Genomic DNA, 18,014 nt, shown 5'->3' with positions numbered 1-18,014 from the left:
CCTGCGCAGGCCACACAAAAATGTCACATTTCCTTACAAACTTGAAATTTGAGTTTGCAGTTCAAACTCCTAGCTGAGTTTATTTATTTATTCATGGCTGATTTTGTTGCACCTACTTGTTTAATACTTTCTTGACATGTCTGTACCAATTTAAATTAAATATTTTGTATCTGCTGCTGTATGCTCTTTCGTCAGTAATATTCTATTTCCATATCAGCAATTTAACACAATTTAACACCCCATATTAGACTATTTCCTAACTTTTACACATGTTTTCAAGTTGCTTTTATGGTACAAGTCAACACCAGGACAATCAGTTTGTAAAGTAGTTTGGTGCATTTAATGTGTTTAGTATCCTGTTTATTTCACGGTTGTGTCATGTATTTATGACCACTGGGTGCCCAAATATTGAATACTTTTCTTGCTATTTTTCTTACTATTTCAAGTGGAGCTAGAATCAAAATATCGTTTTCCACGCCCTCTGTCTCAGGGATTGCCTTCAATTTTCAGGGCAACCTCCAATTGTTCATATTTTTCATTCTAGAAACACCTCTGTTGATCCACAGATGCTGAATGTACTAATTTAAAAGGGTGAACAGATGTTAGTATTTCTTCTTTGTCTCTAGCTAGCCCTCCCCTGATCTGCTTGTAGCAATTTGACTATTTTTATATAATTTAGAAGCATAAATGTAAATGGCTAAATTATGGAGTGCCAAATCTTCCTTCATGTTTTGTATAGCCATTTTGTCAGTGCTGTTGGACATCTGCTATTTCGTGCTTGTTTGTGATTCTGATGCGAAGACTCTTTCTTCTCTTACAGAGATAACACACTAAGGGCCCGAAGTCTGACCTTTTGTTTTGCAACTCATAATTTGTGATCTGTTTGCGAACCGCAAAATAAAATGTACAACAGTATGAACCACACTGTTTGCGATTCCCAAATGGGTCGCAGGGGACCTACTTCATTAATATTCGTGAAGCAGGTCACAAATGGCGACCCAGTTGGGATCGGCCGCACTCACTGGGATGGTGGCCTACTGGGCTCAGCAGACCCTCATGTCTGTGACTTCTTCTCAATAAAGCAGTTTTTTTGGGAATGCAGTGTGTTTTCCTCAAAGAAAAATGGGACGCATTTCAAAAAGCAAAATCATAAGCTTTCTTTTAATTTTTTCCAGAGTAGGCAGTGGTCCGTGAGACCCATGACTGTGCTGAAAAACACATTTTCATATGCATCCGCAAATGGGAAGGGGTTCCATGGCGATCCCTTCACGTTTTCAAATGGGTTAACACAAATTTGAAATTAGTGTTAACTGCGATTGTTTTGTGACTGCATTCACGGTCACAAAACAGTAATACATACCACTGCGACTCACAATTAGGAAGAGACATCCTCAGGGCGCCCCTTCTTATTGCGAGTCGCAATCCCTATTTTGCAAGTCACTAACTGTGTACCGACTTGCAAAATTGGGATGGTACATCGTACCTGGCCGTTTAGCGGTTGCAAACGGCGATTTTCGCCGTTTGCGACCACTAATAGGCGTCATACATCGGGCCCTAAGGGCACAAAACCAGATACTGTATGCAGTGTAGAACATTGATTTTTATGGTTTCTACTATGCATTTTAAGATTGTAGAGGGTATCACCCATCTCGCATGTATGTGAAGTTTACCTAAGAAAGAACACAGAATGCGAGAAACAGGTTGAGTTGTCTCTTTGATTATATGGATCCCAAAATACTCCAATAGCACTTTATTCTTTAACTATTTGGATCGATTGGATGAATTATAATTGGAGGGTCTTTATTTGTGTTGATTACTTTTAGCTCCTATCTGCCCCCATGTGGGCAAATGTTTTACCTGAGTTCAGGTTCATCTTAAAATTCAACCTCTTGTATGTTGATATCTCAATGTATAGTACCAGGATGACAGAAATCTGTTTATTTGCGTACATTAATGTACTCTCCAGAAGGGAAGATGTTTTCTCTGTTGTCTTCCTTATCATAAATGTGTGAATATTAGGTTTTGATCTATCATCTCGTCTAGTGTCTTTGTGGATAAGTGTAGGAAGCTGGCCTGGTGTGTGGTGGGTACCTGAGGTACTTACACCTTATACCAGTTCCAGGTATCCCCTATTAGTCTGGTGTAGGCAGTGTCTAGAAGCCAGGCTCTCTAGAGGTAGCTGTGGATGAGCAGCCAAGGCCTATCTAGGAGACATGCAAAGTTCATGCAATACCACTGTAGTCACATCACTTACACACACGAGACTCAATGTTACAAAAATAACGGTACTTTATTTTAGTGACACCATACTAGAGAGGCAAGCGTCAAATAGGAGGTAAGTAACATCCTAGATATGTACACTAGTTATCATCAATAGGCATAGAAAGTGATAGAAAACAGTGCAAATACAAATAGACAATAGTGACCCTAGGAGGAGCCCAAACCATATATTAAAAAAGTGGATAGCGAACACAGGACCCCCCACTTAGGTAAGTGGAATGTGTATAGGGGAGTTGGGGGTACTAGGAAACCCCAAAGGTAAGCACCACAGTGCCTTCTAGCTACGAGGAAAAAGGTAGTAAGTAACTTGATTTTCCCCAAACCTCCCAAAAGGAAGGAAAAGAAGAAAATGAAACGCCCAGACAAGACTGCAAGAGGAAGACCTGTGGAAGAAGGGGACCAAGTCCAGAAGTCACAGAAGAGTCCAGTGGGGCAGGAACCCCTACCCACCAGTCTAGGTTTGCAGGAGTTGGTCGTCGGTGATGTGAAGGTCAGCATGCAGCCCTGGAGTCGGTGAGGAGTTTCTCAGGGATGCAGATGATGTCCCACACTGGAAGAAGGATTGAAGTTGGGTTCTGGTGCAAAGGCCAATGTCGGCGTTGGCGGAAAGTGGAGCTCCCGGGGACCAGCACGGCCCAGTAGGACTCAACCCAGGAGGGGAATTCACGGGGGACCCTCAGCGACACAGATCTCACAGGAGCAGAGGTGGAACCCACAGGAGTCCCATAGAATGGGGACCCAGGAGTCACAGAGAGCCCATGCAGCACGACTGGAGAAGGTTCCCATGCCACAGGAGAACCACGCAGAGGACTGTGCGTCACAGGAAGGAGTGCTGGTGGCTGGAGCTACACGTAGCCTGAAGATCCCTTGGAGGAGATGCAAACAAGCCTTGGCAGCTGCAAGAGACGCAGTGCATGGGGGTACTGACCTGCGTGGGAAGGCAAAGACTTACCTCCATCAAAGTTGGACAACTGGCAGAGAGGAACAAGAGAACTACTCCAGATCACCACTCGTGATGCAGGATCCACGCAGCTCAGGATGAGAGGAGGTTCACGCAGCCTGTTGTCGTTGCAGTTGGTACGTGCGAATGCAGGAGAGTGACTCCTTCACTCCAAGGGAGATTCTTCCTTCCTTCACGTGCAGACTGAAGACTTTCCACCCTCAGAGGATGCACAGCATGGGCAAATGTTGTAGAAGCTGGAAGGAGCAGTGGAAACAACGTTGCAAGCAGAGTCTTCCTCGTGGATGCAGATTGTTGGTTCCTGGAGGCTCCAGTCGCGTAGAAGTCAAAGTACCGTTGCATAGGAGTCCTGCTAGAATCCTGCAAGCCGAATCTGAGGACCCACCCAAGGGAGAGACCCTAAATAGCCCTGAAAGAGGGATTGGTCACCTAGCCAGGTGAGCACATATCATGAGGGGGCTCTGACCTCACCTGCCTGACCTGGCCACTCAAATGCTCCCAGAGGTCCCTACCAACCTTGGATTCAAGATGTCAGAACCCAGGGACCCTCTGGAGGAGATTTGAGCACCATCCCTGGGGTGGTGATAGACAGGGGAGTGGTCACTCCCCTTTCCATTGTCCAGGTTCGTGCCAGAGCAGGGACTGGGGGTCACTGAACAGGTGTAGACTGGTTTATGCACAGAGGGCACCACTTGTGCCCTTCAAAGCATACCCGTGGCTTGGGGAGGCTACTCCTCTCAAGCCATGAAACACCTATTTCCAAAGGGAGAGGGTGTTACCCGCCTCTCCCAAAGGAAATCCTTTGTTCTGCCTTCCTGGGCTTGAGATGTTCAAGCAGCGGGAGGGGAGAAACCTGTCTGAGGGGTGGTAGCAGCTTGGGCTGCCCGGAAAACTCCAGAAGGCTGGTAGGAGCCCACCGAGTGCACGGAATCATACTTCCAATACTGGCAACAGTATTGAGGTATGATTCCGACATGTTTGATGCCAAACATACCTAGGTTCGGAGTTACCCTTATGCAGCTGGACATAGTGACCTATGTCCAGTACACACATAAAATGGCCTCCCTGCACTCACGAAGTCCAGGAAAATAGAACTGGAGTTCGTGGGGCACCTCTGTTAGTGCAGGGGTGCCTTCACACACAGGTACTTTCACCCTTCCCTTTGGGCTAGGAGGGCCTGCCATAGGGGTGACTTGCAATGATCTGATGCAGTGACCTGTAGTGAAAGGGAGTGCGTGCACCCTTTTACGCAGGCTGCAATGGCAGGCCTGCAGATACGCTTTGCATAGGTTCCCTGTGGGTGGCATAATACATGCTGCAATCCATGGTGATGCCCTGGCACCCCCAATGCCCTGGGTACCATATACTAGGGACTTAAATGGGGGTACCAATATGCCAAATGTGGGGTGTAAGTAACAACGTTACCAAGTTAGAAGGGAGAGAGCATAATCACTGGTGTCCTAGTTAGCAGGATCCCAGTGGACACAGTCAAACACACTGACAACAGGCAGTAAATGGAGGTAACCATGCCAAGAAAGAGGGTACTTTCCTACAGTAAGGCGTGCAGAAGCTAAGAAGGGACACATTAGACGTGTACCATTTTCAGTGTAAGTTGTAGTGGAGATAAAAAAAAATAATCTTTTTAACACAGCAACAACTGGCATTCTTGCAGTCAGTATTCAGGTTTTACATTGAGCATAGCTTCTGCATTATGACAGTGATTCATTGCAGTGCCTTAATCATCAGTTACTATCATCATCATTCAAAGCAATATGAGAGGGAATGGGTAATGCCAATCCATATGAATTTTCACCCAATTATGTCATTGAGACTGTCAAGCCCTGCACGTCCAGATGGTGGCTCAAGATGTGGATTATTGGGCTAGGAGGTATAGGCACAAAAGGCTCCAATGTCCTCGTCTCAACATGCCTGTGGCAGTGTTGTTCCATAAACCTCAGAGTGTGTTGAACAGGTGGTGTGATCCCTTAGCCATTATGCATATCAAGGAGAAGAGGGCTTCCTCCAGTTCATTGCCACCCTATGTTTCCCTACCAGTAGGACGAGTACCAAAAAGCGCCTGTATGTGTTGGGCACCCCTTTACTATGCCACAGTAGTGCAATCAGTTGGGTTAGTGTCAGAGTAAGGGAGGTTGTACTGTTGATCGTTTCATTCAGCATGCCCAGTAGGTTCAGCCTGGAGAGCACTCCCATGCCTGGTGTAAAAAGTCTGCATTCTGGGGCATGCATCTCCAGCAATTAGTGTCAGTGGTTAAGCTGTGTCTGGCAAGGGACCTTGGTGTGCAATAAGTCCTGTATATAAATTGTAGATGCAAGAGTCAAAATCTGCCATTATATGCAACCTGTCTTATCTATTCACTGCAGTATGTGTATCACTGTAGTGGAATGTCATATCCCAACTCAGCCTCCTGTGTATGTATAGCCTTCGCATATGGAACTGTACCCCTCCCTGTGAGTGTTGCTGTTGTATTATGCAAGCTAGAGGTTCCATCGCTAGTGCAAACAAGATTGGGGCCGGAGCATTCCTGTTGTTTCCTCCCTTTATTGGGGCTATGGGCGATAGTAGATTGTTAATGCTGATCCTGGCATGGGGATTGGTGTACAGCTTTGTGACCCACCGTACTAGCTGTCTGCCCAATCCCATCCTTCCTAACCCTGCTAGGAGGTATGGACATTTCACTGAATAAAAGGGTTTGGCTGCATCTAAAGAGAGCCACCAATGCTTGATCTATATGGTAGGCAAGCGTAAATAGCACCGATAACTTGTCTGATGTGAATCTATTCGGTACACATCCTGCCTGGTACGGCCTCAGTATGGGAAGCAGTCTTTTAGCAATTAGTTTAGCCAGTATCTTTGTATCAACACTGATCAAAGAGAGAGAACGATAGGACTCCCAGCGGTGTGCAGGTTTGCCATGCTTGAGGAGTGTAATAACCATATTCATGCAGGGTCGGGATGGCCATGGATGCTGAGTTCAGGTGCTTCTGTGTATAGTTCTAAAAGGACCAAAGCCAAGTTCTTGACATCTGTTTTATAAAACTTAACTGGAAGCATGTCCCCTTCTGGAGCCAACCCATTACATAAGTCCTTAACGCTTGCTTTTATTTCTTGCAGCATGCGGAGGAAATACAGGGGTTCCCTTTGTTGTTAGTCCTGCCAAGCCTATGTAACTGTTCTAAGTATTTGGCGCACTGGGGAGGCTTTGCTGTGTAGAGGCCTGTGTAATATGTAGCAAATTCCTGTTGGAGCTCTGCCGACTTATGGTATGTAACCCCGCCAGTGATAGACTCTCTACTATCCCAGCTGCTGCCTTCGGGGGACGTATCATCTTAGCTCCGAATCTTCCCCTGTGCTCCCCTTCCCCATACTGTTGGGCAGCTACATATTTTTCTAAGAATTTCAGCTCTCATGCCACAGCATCACCAAACTCAACCTGCTTGGCGCCCACATGCGCCAGTGTGTGGTGGTCGGAACATTCTTTTAGCTCATTTTCAAGTTTTGAGAGTTCGGACTCCAGCATAATTAGGTCCTCTTATATAGATTTCAGTATACATTGCCCTTTGAAAATGAATTCATCCTTTATGACTACCTTGAATGCTTCCCTGGGTATCCCTATCATGTCTACAATGCCGGGATTTACCGCAACGTGGGAGATAATGGCCTGTCGAATTTCAATTGTGAAAGCCTCATCTAACAGTTCCCTCTGAGCGTAGTCGCCAGAGTCTAGTGCCAAATGTCATTGTGGAGATATGAATTTGTAATGGCCACTAGTGCATAATCCTGTAATGTTTTTGGCATCTGCTCAATCCCTATCTAACTAGCCCAGTACATTGCGAGTCCTGAGCCAGTAGTTTAATTTTAAAAGGGAATTATGTACAGTAGTGTGGAATGTGTAGACCTTTATCTCCAGGTAGCAGGATCAGAACAAGTCCCCCAGTCCCCACTAGGCCATTACATTCTGTAGTGCTGCCTGAGCTTGCATGTGTCACACCACCGTAGAACCAGCGGTATCTATGCTGGCTGCATGGGGAAATGGAAGTCCTACTCATAGTGTTGTGTAGTGTTTATCATTAGGCAACTCCCCAGGCTCTTGTAAAAGTCACAGTATTCTATATTTCAGCCATACACATTGATCATTGTAATGTGAGTTTCTCTATCTGTATTTGCAATACAAGTAAACATCCTTGATCATCAGCAAGCATGTGACAGTTCTTATTGGTGCCCCTCTCTGGATTAACATGACAGCCCCCTCCCCCTCACATGTGTGAAGTATGAGGAGAAATAAATTCATGTGAGCTCCATTTACTAGCACATGGCAAAGGTGAAGATTTCGCTTAGTGGGTCTCTTGGATAAAGGCAACATCTATTTTTTGGTGGGAGAGGTAAGATAGTATCAGCCGGGTCTTCTGGGGATCATTCACGCGCGCACATTCCAAGTTAGGAGCTTGAGGATGTTAATGGGTGTAATTTGTGTCAATAAGGGAGTTTTTGAGGACCCCCTTTGAACGTTGAGATGGCAGCAGTGTCTGTGGTAGGTGTGTCACTGTTGAGCACATTGTGTGCTGTAGCTGCCACAACTCCCCTCACCCCCTCCACACCCACCCATGTCAAGCACAGACATTTTGATGGAAGCACCCCATTAGGAACTGTAACTCAGAAAATAGATAATAAGACTGATATTGCCTATCCAGTTACATCATAACATCTCATTTCTGTAGGGTTAGGCCACAGGTGCTAATCACATGGTGTTGATCTCTGATATTATGCCAAATTGTCAGTCAAGCAGTGCAGTTGGGTTGGGTTGGCGTCGGCCATAAGCTGGGTCTGCTTCAACTATGTAAACTGGTGCAGTTTCACCTCGCTCCCCGCAGCTTGGCAGTCTTTTGGCCTAGGGCCTTTGTCTTATGTACAAGGCCCACATTTGTGGGGGTCCGTTAGTGAGCTCATTTCACAAAATTGTTCAGTGTCAGGTTGTCCCTGAGAGAGCTGTCCAACCACAGGTATTCCACATCATTCATCAGCAAGGAGAATGGTGATTAGGCTTCTCCCCTGTACATGGCAGTTGTTTCATGAATGTATTCACTGCCAAGATTGCAAATATATGAAGCTTGTCTTTCTACTTGATGCGCATTCTAACTGGATAGAGCATAGGATATTGTAGGTCTTGAGCACAGAGCTTTTTCTTTACCAGAAAGCACTTGTGCCTTGTATCTTGGACTTCCTGGGCGAAGTTTGAATAGAAAGACTGTGTGGTGCCCTCATGCTGGGCTGTACTCCTCCCAGGCCATGCAAAAGATTGTGTCCCTGTCTCAGTAGTTGCTCATGATCTATAAGTTTCTTCTCTGTGACCTGGCCTCCAAATCTTCCTTTTTGACTTTAATACTTTCGATTGAGGCCCTCAGTTCACTCTGCAGTTTCACCTGTTGCATGGCGTATCCTTTGATATCCTCCTTTCCGCCATGTCCAGGCGGGTATGCTGCTGGCTAGGTGCTCCTTCATGTCCTCCATGTGTTGTTTAGGGCAGCCAGGCTACCTCGCATTTCAAGTAGAAGATTCTTAACATCTAGATCCATCTGGGTGTCTGGGTCCTGCATTCCGCTTGCACCTTCGTAATATACTATTTACTGTTTTATTCTCTGGTTGTTGCTGTATTTCTATTACAGAAAATATTGTTGTGCTTTGTTTATTTCTTTTATCTCTTGTTCGGAACCTTGATGTCATCGGCTGCATTTCAGGTTTGAGAGTGTTAGGCTTTGGCAGTTACCTGCGTTCTCTCGACGTGGAAGGTAGCTGCTGCAGTCGTGGGTCCATTTTGAATAAAGAAACATGCTTATCCACAAAGCGTCTCCTGGGAAGTTTATCGTAGTGAAGTATATATGTAAGTATATTCGGAAGATGGACAGCCCACCCACTACATTATTTGGTACCTGGAGTGGTGTGAGTTCCACTCTGCTAGACTGTTAAGGACCCACCAACCTGGATTTCTACAGTTATGTATCCTATATTGCCGCCTGGAGTATTTTGGAGTTCTCAAGGCGGATTTCATTTTCAAGAGAAGGAGGAAATTATCGAGGATACGATGTCCGTTAGGCGAGCTGGTTGGCTAGATACCACGTGACGAGATGTGACCCAGTGCTTCCTGTGCATGTTACTAGGATGCAACGACACAAAGGGATACAATTCAATGCTTCTTGTACACGGCGCTTCTTGCTGGATGCCTAGATACTACACAATGAGATGCAACAGGATACTATGCAACTTGTTTTTTGTGCATGTTACCTGAATACAACGTGATCACCAGGATACGATGACGCAACACTTTGTGTGTCTTCCTTTTCAGAGAGCTGAATACTCAATTACGGGGCTTTGTGAGAAATAATATAGCGGCTAGCAATGCTATTCCGCAGACAGGTCTTATAGCGTGTTGACATCATTGGGGCAGTGTGCAGCGTTTTGACTGGCTAGAAGAGTGTGGTGCAGTGATAAACATTGATTTATAGTCAATTGAAGAGACGCTTACTGAGTTAGCAGCGTTATTTTCATGAATTTGTACTTTGAAGGAAAAAAAAAACATGGACATGTGTGGAGTCATTTGTAAGCTTGACTAAATACTGTGGTTATTGTGCTTACTTTATTCTGCTTTTAGTGACACATCTGATTTATAGTGCAATGTTCCTTTTACAGTTTTATTTAAGTACAATCATTATTAACTGTCTGTACATCAAATCCTCATTCATTTTCTTTTAAAGAAAAAATTACTTTTAGGGATGACGTCAACTGAAGGAGTTGTTCAACCTCCACCCATCTTACAGAAGGGTGGAAAACCAGATTTAAAGTGGTGTCAGTGGTTGAGTATATTTTAGAATTATCTTACAGCAATAAATGCTAATGAATATTCACCAGTCAGGAAGATGGCAGTCTTATTTAACCATTTAGGTGTTTCTGAGCATCTTGTTTTTGACAATTTGCCACCCATTCCAGCGCCTCAGAGTGGAGATGTAATATGGAATGTTTATATGGAAGGGAAAGAAAGAATGAAGAGACAGTATTTGGATTAATCCAGTGTTCTGTTAGAAAGATTTAATTTTGCCATGTGCAGGCAGTTACCTGAGGATCCGGTCGAAGAATATGTAACTAGGTTGCATGTATTAGCAGCCAAATGCGATTTTGGTAGCAACGTAGATGTCTATATAAGAGACCAATTTGTATTTTATTGTTTTAAAATAAAATAAAATACAAGATTGTCTTTTAGCTTGTTGTAATCCCACTTTAGCAGAGACGATTGATAGTGCGAAAGCATTGAAAGGTCCATCATTACTTCTAAAGTTGTATCTAGTCATGGTGCTCATTCGATTGATAGTTGTGTGGTTGAAGATGGTTCAGTTTACGCTGTTAGTGACAAGCCTTCCAAATTTAGGAAGGGACTGATGCAAGGAACAAGTGTTTGCTTCCTGTGTGGTCCACACAGTCATATTGGTAATAGGTATTTTTGCCCAACCATAGGGAATAAAATGTATGAAGTGTCTGCAAAGCTCAAAATAATTTTACATCCGGAACATGATATACCTATTATTTTGGGTGATCTGCCAGCTGATGGTGATTTGTTTATGTCTGTGTTGTCTACAGATGTAATAATTTAACAAATGGAATCTCAATTTCCCAAAGTTTTTATGGATAAAGCGGGGAATGTTCAAGGTTTTGAAAACTGTATTAAGCTAAATAAAGGAGCTTTACCAATAGTACATAAGGTTAGGCCAGTTCCTTTGATCAGGAGGCAAAAATTGAAGAAACCATTGGATAAATTGCCATCTGAGGGAATAATTACGTCTACTGACTCTTCAGAATGGGTTTCGCCGATTGTCCTTACTAAAATGAGGTCTGGTGACCTTCGGTTGTGTTTTGACTTGAGATCGCTCAACAAAAATATTTTGGTGGATTGTAATCCTCTTCCCCATATTCAAGAAATGATTATAAATGTAGGAATTTCCCAAGTTTTCACAACCTTAGGTCTACACTCGGCATACCATCAAATTGCACTTAGTGAAGATTTTCAGACACTTACCACATTTGTTACTTCTTTTTGTGCGTTTAAATATCATAGACTTCCATTTGGATTGGCATCGGCGCAAGTGTCTTTCAGAAGATGATCGACATGTCGTTTGGGGAAATAGACGATGTTCAAGCATTTCAAGTTGACATACTTTTTCATACTGAAACGGCTGAGGAACATATACAAGTATTGAAGAAAGTTTTTTTTTAAACATTTTGCAATCCCGTGGAATGACAATTAAAACAGACAAGTGCAAACTCATGGTTGAGGAGGTGGAATAACTAGGTCACACAATATCAGGAGATGGTATAAAACCGAAGCTTTGCAATTTAGAGGCAATCCGAGATGCTCCTCCTCCCACTGACAAAGATGCTCTGCGTTCATTTTTGGGGTTGTGGGAGTATTATGTATGCTTTGTGCCAGGTAATGCATTAATGGTTCAACCCTTAAGATCATTACTTAAAAAAGGGAACAAATTTGTTTGGTATGATCAGATTACTATAGCGTTCCAAAATGTCAATGAGTTGGTATTGTCTGCTCTTTCTCTGAAATCTTTCATTCCATTTGGAAAATCATTTATAACTGTGGATGCCAGCCTCAAGGATCTTGGTGCTGTGTTTGGTCAGTGGGTCAAAGGACAGGAGAATACAGTCGCCTTTGTGTCTAGAACACTTGCTGAAGCAGAAGGCAATTACAGTACTATTGAAAGGGAGGCCCTAGCTTGTATGTGGGGGGAACAAAAGTTCAAAACCTATATATGGGGAAACAGTTGTGATATATACACTGATCACAAACCATTAGTGTATCTACACTCTGGAAATGGTTTGGGAAAAGCTTCTGCTCGCCTGGTCCATTTACTTTCTAAGTTGCAGGAGTAAAGACCTTAGAGTAAAATATGTACAAAGAGGAAAAAACACTTGTGCTGATTGTTTATCCCATATGCTGTTACATTGGGCTAGTTGATGCTATTTCAGCCTGTGATAGTAACGTTACAAAGGATGATTGGAAGCTAGCCACGTCAAAAGATAAAGTGTTATCACAAGTTTTTCAATACATCAAAAGTGGTTGGCCTTCAGAGAAGAATCTCAGTGGTGAGATGAGAACCTTCAATCAAATAGCCAGAGAATTGTCATTTGAAAATGACATATGTATGAGAGGTAACTTATTTATTCCACCTAGTGACCTAAGACATAAAATTGTGAAAATTGCACATGAAGGGCATTTAGGTATTTCTGCTACAAGTAAAAAATTGAAAGAAGCGTACTTGTCTTGACAAACTGTATGGTTTCAGATAAGTATTGGAAATGCACCACCAAACCTTTATGTTCTGTTCCTTTTCCTGATAAAGCTTGGGATAGGATAGCTATTGATTTCTTGTGCAATTTCTTGCGCCCATTTTATATCTTACCCAAAGAGATGAGGCATTTAATTGTAGTTATAGATTATTTTTCGAAGGGGATTCATTATCCGTTTGTAGCATTTACCAATTTAGAATCTGTGATAGCGTTTCTCGAAAAACCCATTTGTTTAGAGGGTCCTCCTTCTTCAGTAGTTACTGATAATGGGGTGCATTTCACATCCAAGAAAATGAAAGATTTTATGAGGAAATTTAATATCAGACATTCTCAAGTGACCTTGTATAGTCCAGCGTCCAATGGTTTGGTAGAAAGAGCAAACAGTATTTTAAAAGAAGGCATCCAAACTGCTGTTGCTGCTAATGTAGATGGATCTTGTCCCCATTTAATCTTCTCAGAGGCAGAAAATCAAGAACCAAACTTGTACCATCTTGGTTAATACAAAATGAAAAATACAAATCTGAATGGATGAAGGACACTGATCTGATCAAAATACAGTATTAAAGAAACAAATTATACAGAAAATGAACTATGACATTAGAAATAAGGTTAAAGATACCCAAATAAATGTGCAAGAATATGTGTTGATTAGAAAACTGCAAAGAGTAATTAAAGGGGAATCCAAATTTTCCATGCCAGTTAAAGTTATCAAAGCAAACAAGAATTGTCTGTTGTTGGAAGGGAAAGGATGGTGAAATAGAAATAGTGTAGTACCGTTATCTACAGCCCAAGCTGATATTTTTAGAAAGGTATATTCTGACAGAGATTACCACATGAATGCAGGCAATATGATAACCACTGATATATATATATATATATATATATATATATATTGGGAACAACATTTATACCAGTGAGCATTTGGTTTCTAATGTTCCAGAGTTGTATACTAATCATGAAACGGGAAGCAATGAGCGGGACACTAGTTCTGATAATATTCAGGAAAATAATTCCAATAAAGAAAAGGAAAACTGTGATGTATTTTGTGCACGCCCCAACCGTATGCCTTCCAAGTGTGATGATTTTGTGTTGAGCTGAATAGCTTCCATTAGTGCTTCGTTTTTTTTGTAAGGAAAGAAGATGATGTAATATACTATTTACTGTTTTATTCTCTGGTTGTTGCTGCATTTCTATTACAGAAAATATTGCTGTGCTTTGTTTATTTCTGTTATTTCTTGTTTGGAACCTTGATGGCATCGGCTGCATTCCAGGTTCGAGAGTGTTAGGCTTTGGCAGTTGCCTGCGGTCTCTCGACGTGGAAGGTAGCTGCTGCAGTTGTGGGTCCATTTTCAATAAAGAAACTTGCTTATCCACAAAGCATCTCCTGGGAAGTTTATCATCGTGAAGTATATAATTATATTTGGAAGATGGACAGCCCACCCACTACAACCTTTATTGGTTGCAGCAGCCTGTCCATGGTCCTTAGTTGCCCTTTTGCTCCCCTTCGAAGGTGAGGCGCACTTGCTGCCTGTCTACCTATGATGTGTGTGTGGTATCCCGTTAATTCTGATCCACGCGCTGTGTGTGCGCCGTGCGCAGCTCGCAGCACGTGGAACAGAACAGAGGGAGAAATACAGAGTGCGGTGGAGACAGCGGCCGTTGGGGAGTCTCCCTCCCGGTTTATCTTCAATAAATCTTGTTTCCAGTACCCCGGTGAGCCTCCTCTAATCTTTTCAGTGTGGTACCACAAAAAAATCTGCCTGGAACCTGGCGCACCAGGGATTTTCGTGGATGTAGGTGCGCTGTGATAAGCTCCCACCTTGTGGGCCCACAGATGTAGTCCTATACAACTGGAAATTATGTGTAGTGGCTACATGTTGCAGAAAGGGTGAACTGAGCCAGGGAAAGCAAGCAGCCTGGTGGAGTGCATGCAGAGAGCATGTCCTCACGGCAGCTGTGCACTATAAGGAGCGGTTCCTGCAGCCCGGTAACATCGGGTACAACAGAGGTTGGCCCTGCCGGAGGGTGAGACACCATCCCCCCCAATCCCACGTCCATAGGCCTCTCCTACCAGTATTACTTTGATCCAATCTAATCAAGAAACAACATATTTGTGGAATCTGCAAAATATGTGGCAGATGTAAATCCATTATTATGCATTAAACACTGCAGCCACAGAATCGCTAAAGCCCACTGCTCCTTAACACTATTGTTTTATTTAAAAAATGTATTAACGAAAGGCCAACAAAACCTAAACATTCTATGGAATGTGAGGTGGTACGTGTATAGAAAGCGAAGAAATACTCCAGGTTACTGAAGGCCAGGGAGTATTCTCAATAATAATGCTGTCCTGTTTCAGGAGTGTCCGACTAATTCACTGTGCACATTAAACCATATGCTTCATTTGGCCTCAGGTTGTGATTGATGTACTGCTTCTAATGTTCACAGGTAGGACAGTTTACAGACCATAAGATGGTGCGAAAAAGAAACCTGCTGCAACTAGAACTGTAGATGAGATGCTATGGGACCGACCATTCAAGACTTTCCCTCTTTGGGGGCACGCAAAAAGCAAAGCCAAGACCACGAGAGCTACGAAGGAATGTTAATGTAAGGACATGACCTATTTTTGTTTTTGATTCTATGCCTGCTGAAGACTCACCCTCCTATTTAAACGCTGAGGCTGGAAGCTATCTGCAGTATGAACTTGACTGATGTTGCCATGGAAATTAGTTTCTTGAAACACAAGCCATATTAGCATTTTTTTTTAATTTGATAATTTATGTGTGTATCCTGTTTTGCACTGCCCTACTATTTGGTGGCCTCTTCAAAGTGTTTTATTACTTTGTTACTTTGACTTGACTCCAAAGTAATAAATGCAGCTTATTCTACAGATACCCCGATTTATGACACATTTTGCAGATGGTTATGGGTGTTCTTACAGGAGGCTAGTATGGTTACTTTGCAAGGACTATCATTAATGCATTCACCTACCTTATTTTAAAACCGCAGAGAAAAGTAATCTGATGTCCTGTCATTCGTTGTGCTGGTAAATCACTAGTGCACAACAAGCAAACCTGAACTGCTGGGTACAGTAATGAACATCATCATAAATGGATTATTTCTAGAGTTGCAAACAAATCCAGGTAGGCAACCCAAGCACTAGATATGTCTAGTGATTATGAGGCAATGTGAAGTCTGGTACCGTTCAAAGGTAGCTTCAGTAACTTTGTACATTGACCTCAAAGGAACCACAGTTTGAATACGTGACATCACTGAATCTGCTACATCATATGTTTTAAGGTCTCGCTGCCACAGGTGACAGTGTTTAATGTGAAAAATAAATAAAAGTAAGTGCAGGGACGCAAAGTTTTCCTCACGAGCTCACTGTTGGTGTTGTCAAATACCCTGGTTGCTAAATGCCAAGGCTCTCTCGTCTTGATTTCACTTCACCTACTTTCTTCCTCCCCCCTCCATTTTCATTCCTGCGATCTTGCTTTGTTATTATTCTCCTCTTCCTCCACTATCTGCATTCTCACATTTTTTTTCCTCATTCTGTGATGGAAAGTTCCCAGAAATAAGTCCGGTGCCTGCAAGCATCGCACAAATTAGGCTGATGAAATTAACTTCTTTGCTCCAACTGAGACTTCAAGTACGGATGTACAATGCCGCCTCCATAAAGACTTTGAAAAAAAATGAGGTCAAGGAGAAAGGCCAAAAGAGAGATGTCTAAACATTTTTTGCTGCATCAGCATAAATCTTTCTTACATGCTTAATCTAGAACTCACATCCTTAGCTGGGGGTAGAAAGTTCTACATCTACGTCACTATACGAGACTCTCTTTATTATGATAACGATGTAGAGACCATCTCGGAGAAATTCACATGATTGTTTAAAATGGTCATGCAGTGACAGAAGTGGGTTGTGATTGTACTAGCACCCATGTCCCCCATTCACACATATTTTGAGATATGTAGCTGTACTGTGTGACCTCATGACCAGCAGAAGATTAGGATTAGTCAAAAGGTAAACGCAAATAAGTGGTCAGTAATTTAAACTATTCTCCATTTATCTGTACAAAACTAAATCGGGTGCATACTATTCATTATTTATTCCCCAGAAACTAAATCTGATAATTACATCAGTAACTTTTATATAAAAATCAACTTTTGTTTTTTTAGACAAATAAACCAGTAAAGCATCCAGTAACACTTCCCTGGACATTTTGCTAATAATCATCATGTCATTCACCATCAGCTCCATAATTTTCCCACCAGAGACCCCAGATCTTGGAGTGTTTGCAAAGGCAGCCTCTAGTTTTACAGATGGGTTCTTTTTGTGGCGCTCACAAGTCCATTGCTGCATGGCATTCGTACAGTGTAGGGAGATTCTGGGGACCTACATATCTGTGCAGTGTCTATTTTTGCAGTTATTGTGGGCATTCCTATCAGGGCACCTTCCAATCTGCTGCACTCGAGGCCTTCCAGTATTCCCAAAAGTAGCTTTTTAGGTGTTAATTCTGTCTGTTCCCCAAATTCCCGGGTCAACACTCTTCCTGTCGCTAGAAATAATTTTGCAATTTTAAAACTTTTCCATATTATGTGGAAAAATACGCAATTTGATCTGTGCAGTGGAAATGGGAATGGGCGGGGAGCCTGTCACAACTGTTGGGGTGTAAAGCAGGCGGCATGCATGTATTTTAGTTGAACTGCTCTCATGCGCCCTGAAATAGATGCAATATTGTGACTTCCAGTACTGTCATTTCACAACTGCGGAGTTACTCTTGGATTTTCTTGGGTGGGTCTCTAAATAAGTCCAAAGGTATAAGGATATTCTCTAATTCTAACTTAACCAGTGTACACTGTTAAACAACTATATCCGTGCACAGATGGACTGTTCCTTTTTCAGAGGGTAACATGTGCGCTTTAGCCCAGTGACAAAAGCCTTGCTGGGGGTCCTGTGCCAAGGAGAGGCTAGTGGGCCACAATCAAATTGATTTGGACCTTTTACCAACTGCTGGTCGGTGATCAGACCTAGTATGGTATTGAAAACTGAACATCAAGTACACCCTTTCCACACTTGACCTCCAGGGTAGAGGGACGAGCAGCCCAACAATGGTAGTGTGGAGGACAGAAGCTCAGAACTCAGCAATCACCCAGTAGAGCAAAATAAAGACTTTCCAATCCATTGCTTTTTTTTAATGAAAAAGACAGGCACTTTTGTAATAACTATAAGAGTTGCCCCTTTTGGTATGTTCCTTATTCCAGTCCCCACTTCTTTCCACATTCCTACTTCAATCCAATTATGTTCCAGCACTCTCTCAAATAGGATGTTAAGAAAATCTCCCTGTGAAAGTTCTACTTATGACAGTTGGAGCTGTGAGTGAAGGGGTGACTATGTGATGTCTTCTAC

General features: G+C 42.8%; 1 protein-coding gene across 6 annotated transcripts in view; it reads left to right on the top strand.

The window, feature by feature from the left end:
- FAM217B (family with sequence similarity 217 member B) overlaps positions 1-18,014 on the top strand; it is a 130,736-nt gene that overhangs the window by 17,713 nt on the left and 95,009 nt on the right. For all 6 annotated transcript variants that reach the window (XM_069243413.1, XM_069243411.1, XM_069243412.1 and 3 more), the window contains one exon: positions 15,054-15,212. In XM_069243413.1, the coding sequence (XP_069099514.1) occupies positions 15,127-15,212 (86 nt within the window). In that variant the 5' untranslated portion in view covers positions 15,054-15,126. The remainder of the gene's footprint in view (positions 1-15,053; positions 15,213-18,014) is intronic.

The sequence above is a fragment of the Pleurodeles waltl genome, chromosome 7 (assembly GCF_031143425.1).
Source record: "Pleurodeles waltl isolate 20211129_DDA chromosome 7, aPleWal1.hap1.20221129, whole genome shotgun sequence".
NCBI classification, from domain to species: domain Eukaryota; kingdom Metazoa; phylum Chordata; class Amphibia; order Caudata; family Salamandridae; genus Pleurodeles; species Pleurodeles waltl.
The sequence above is the reverse complement of the archived record's forward strand: the minus strand, read 5'-3'. Positions and strand labels throughout refer to the sequence as shown.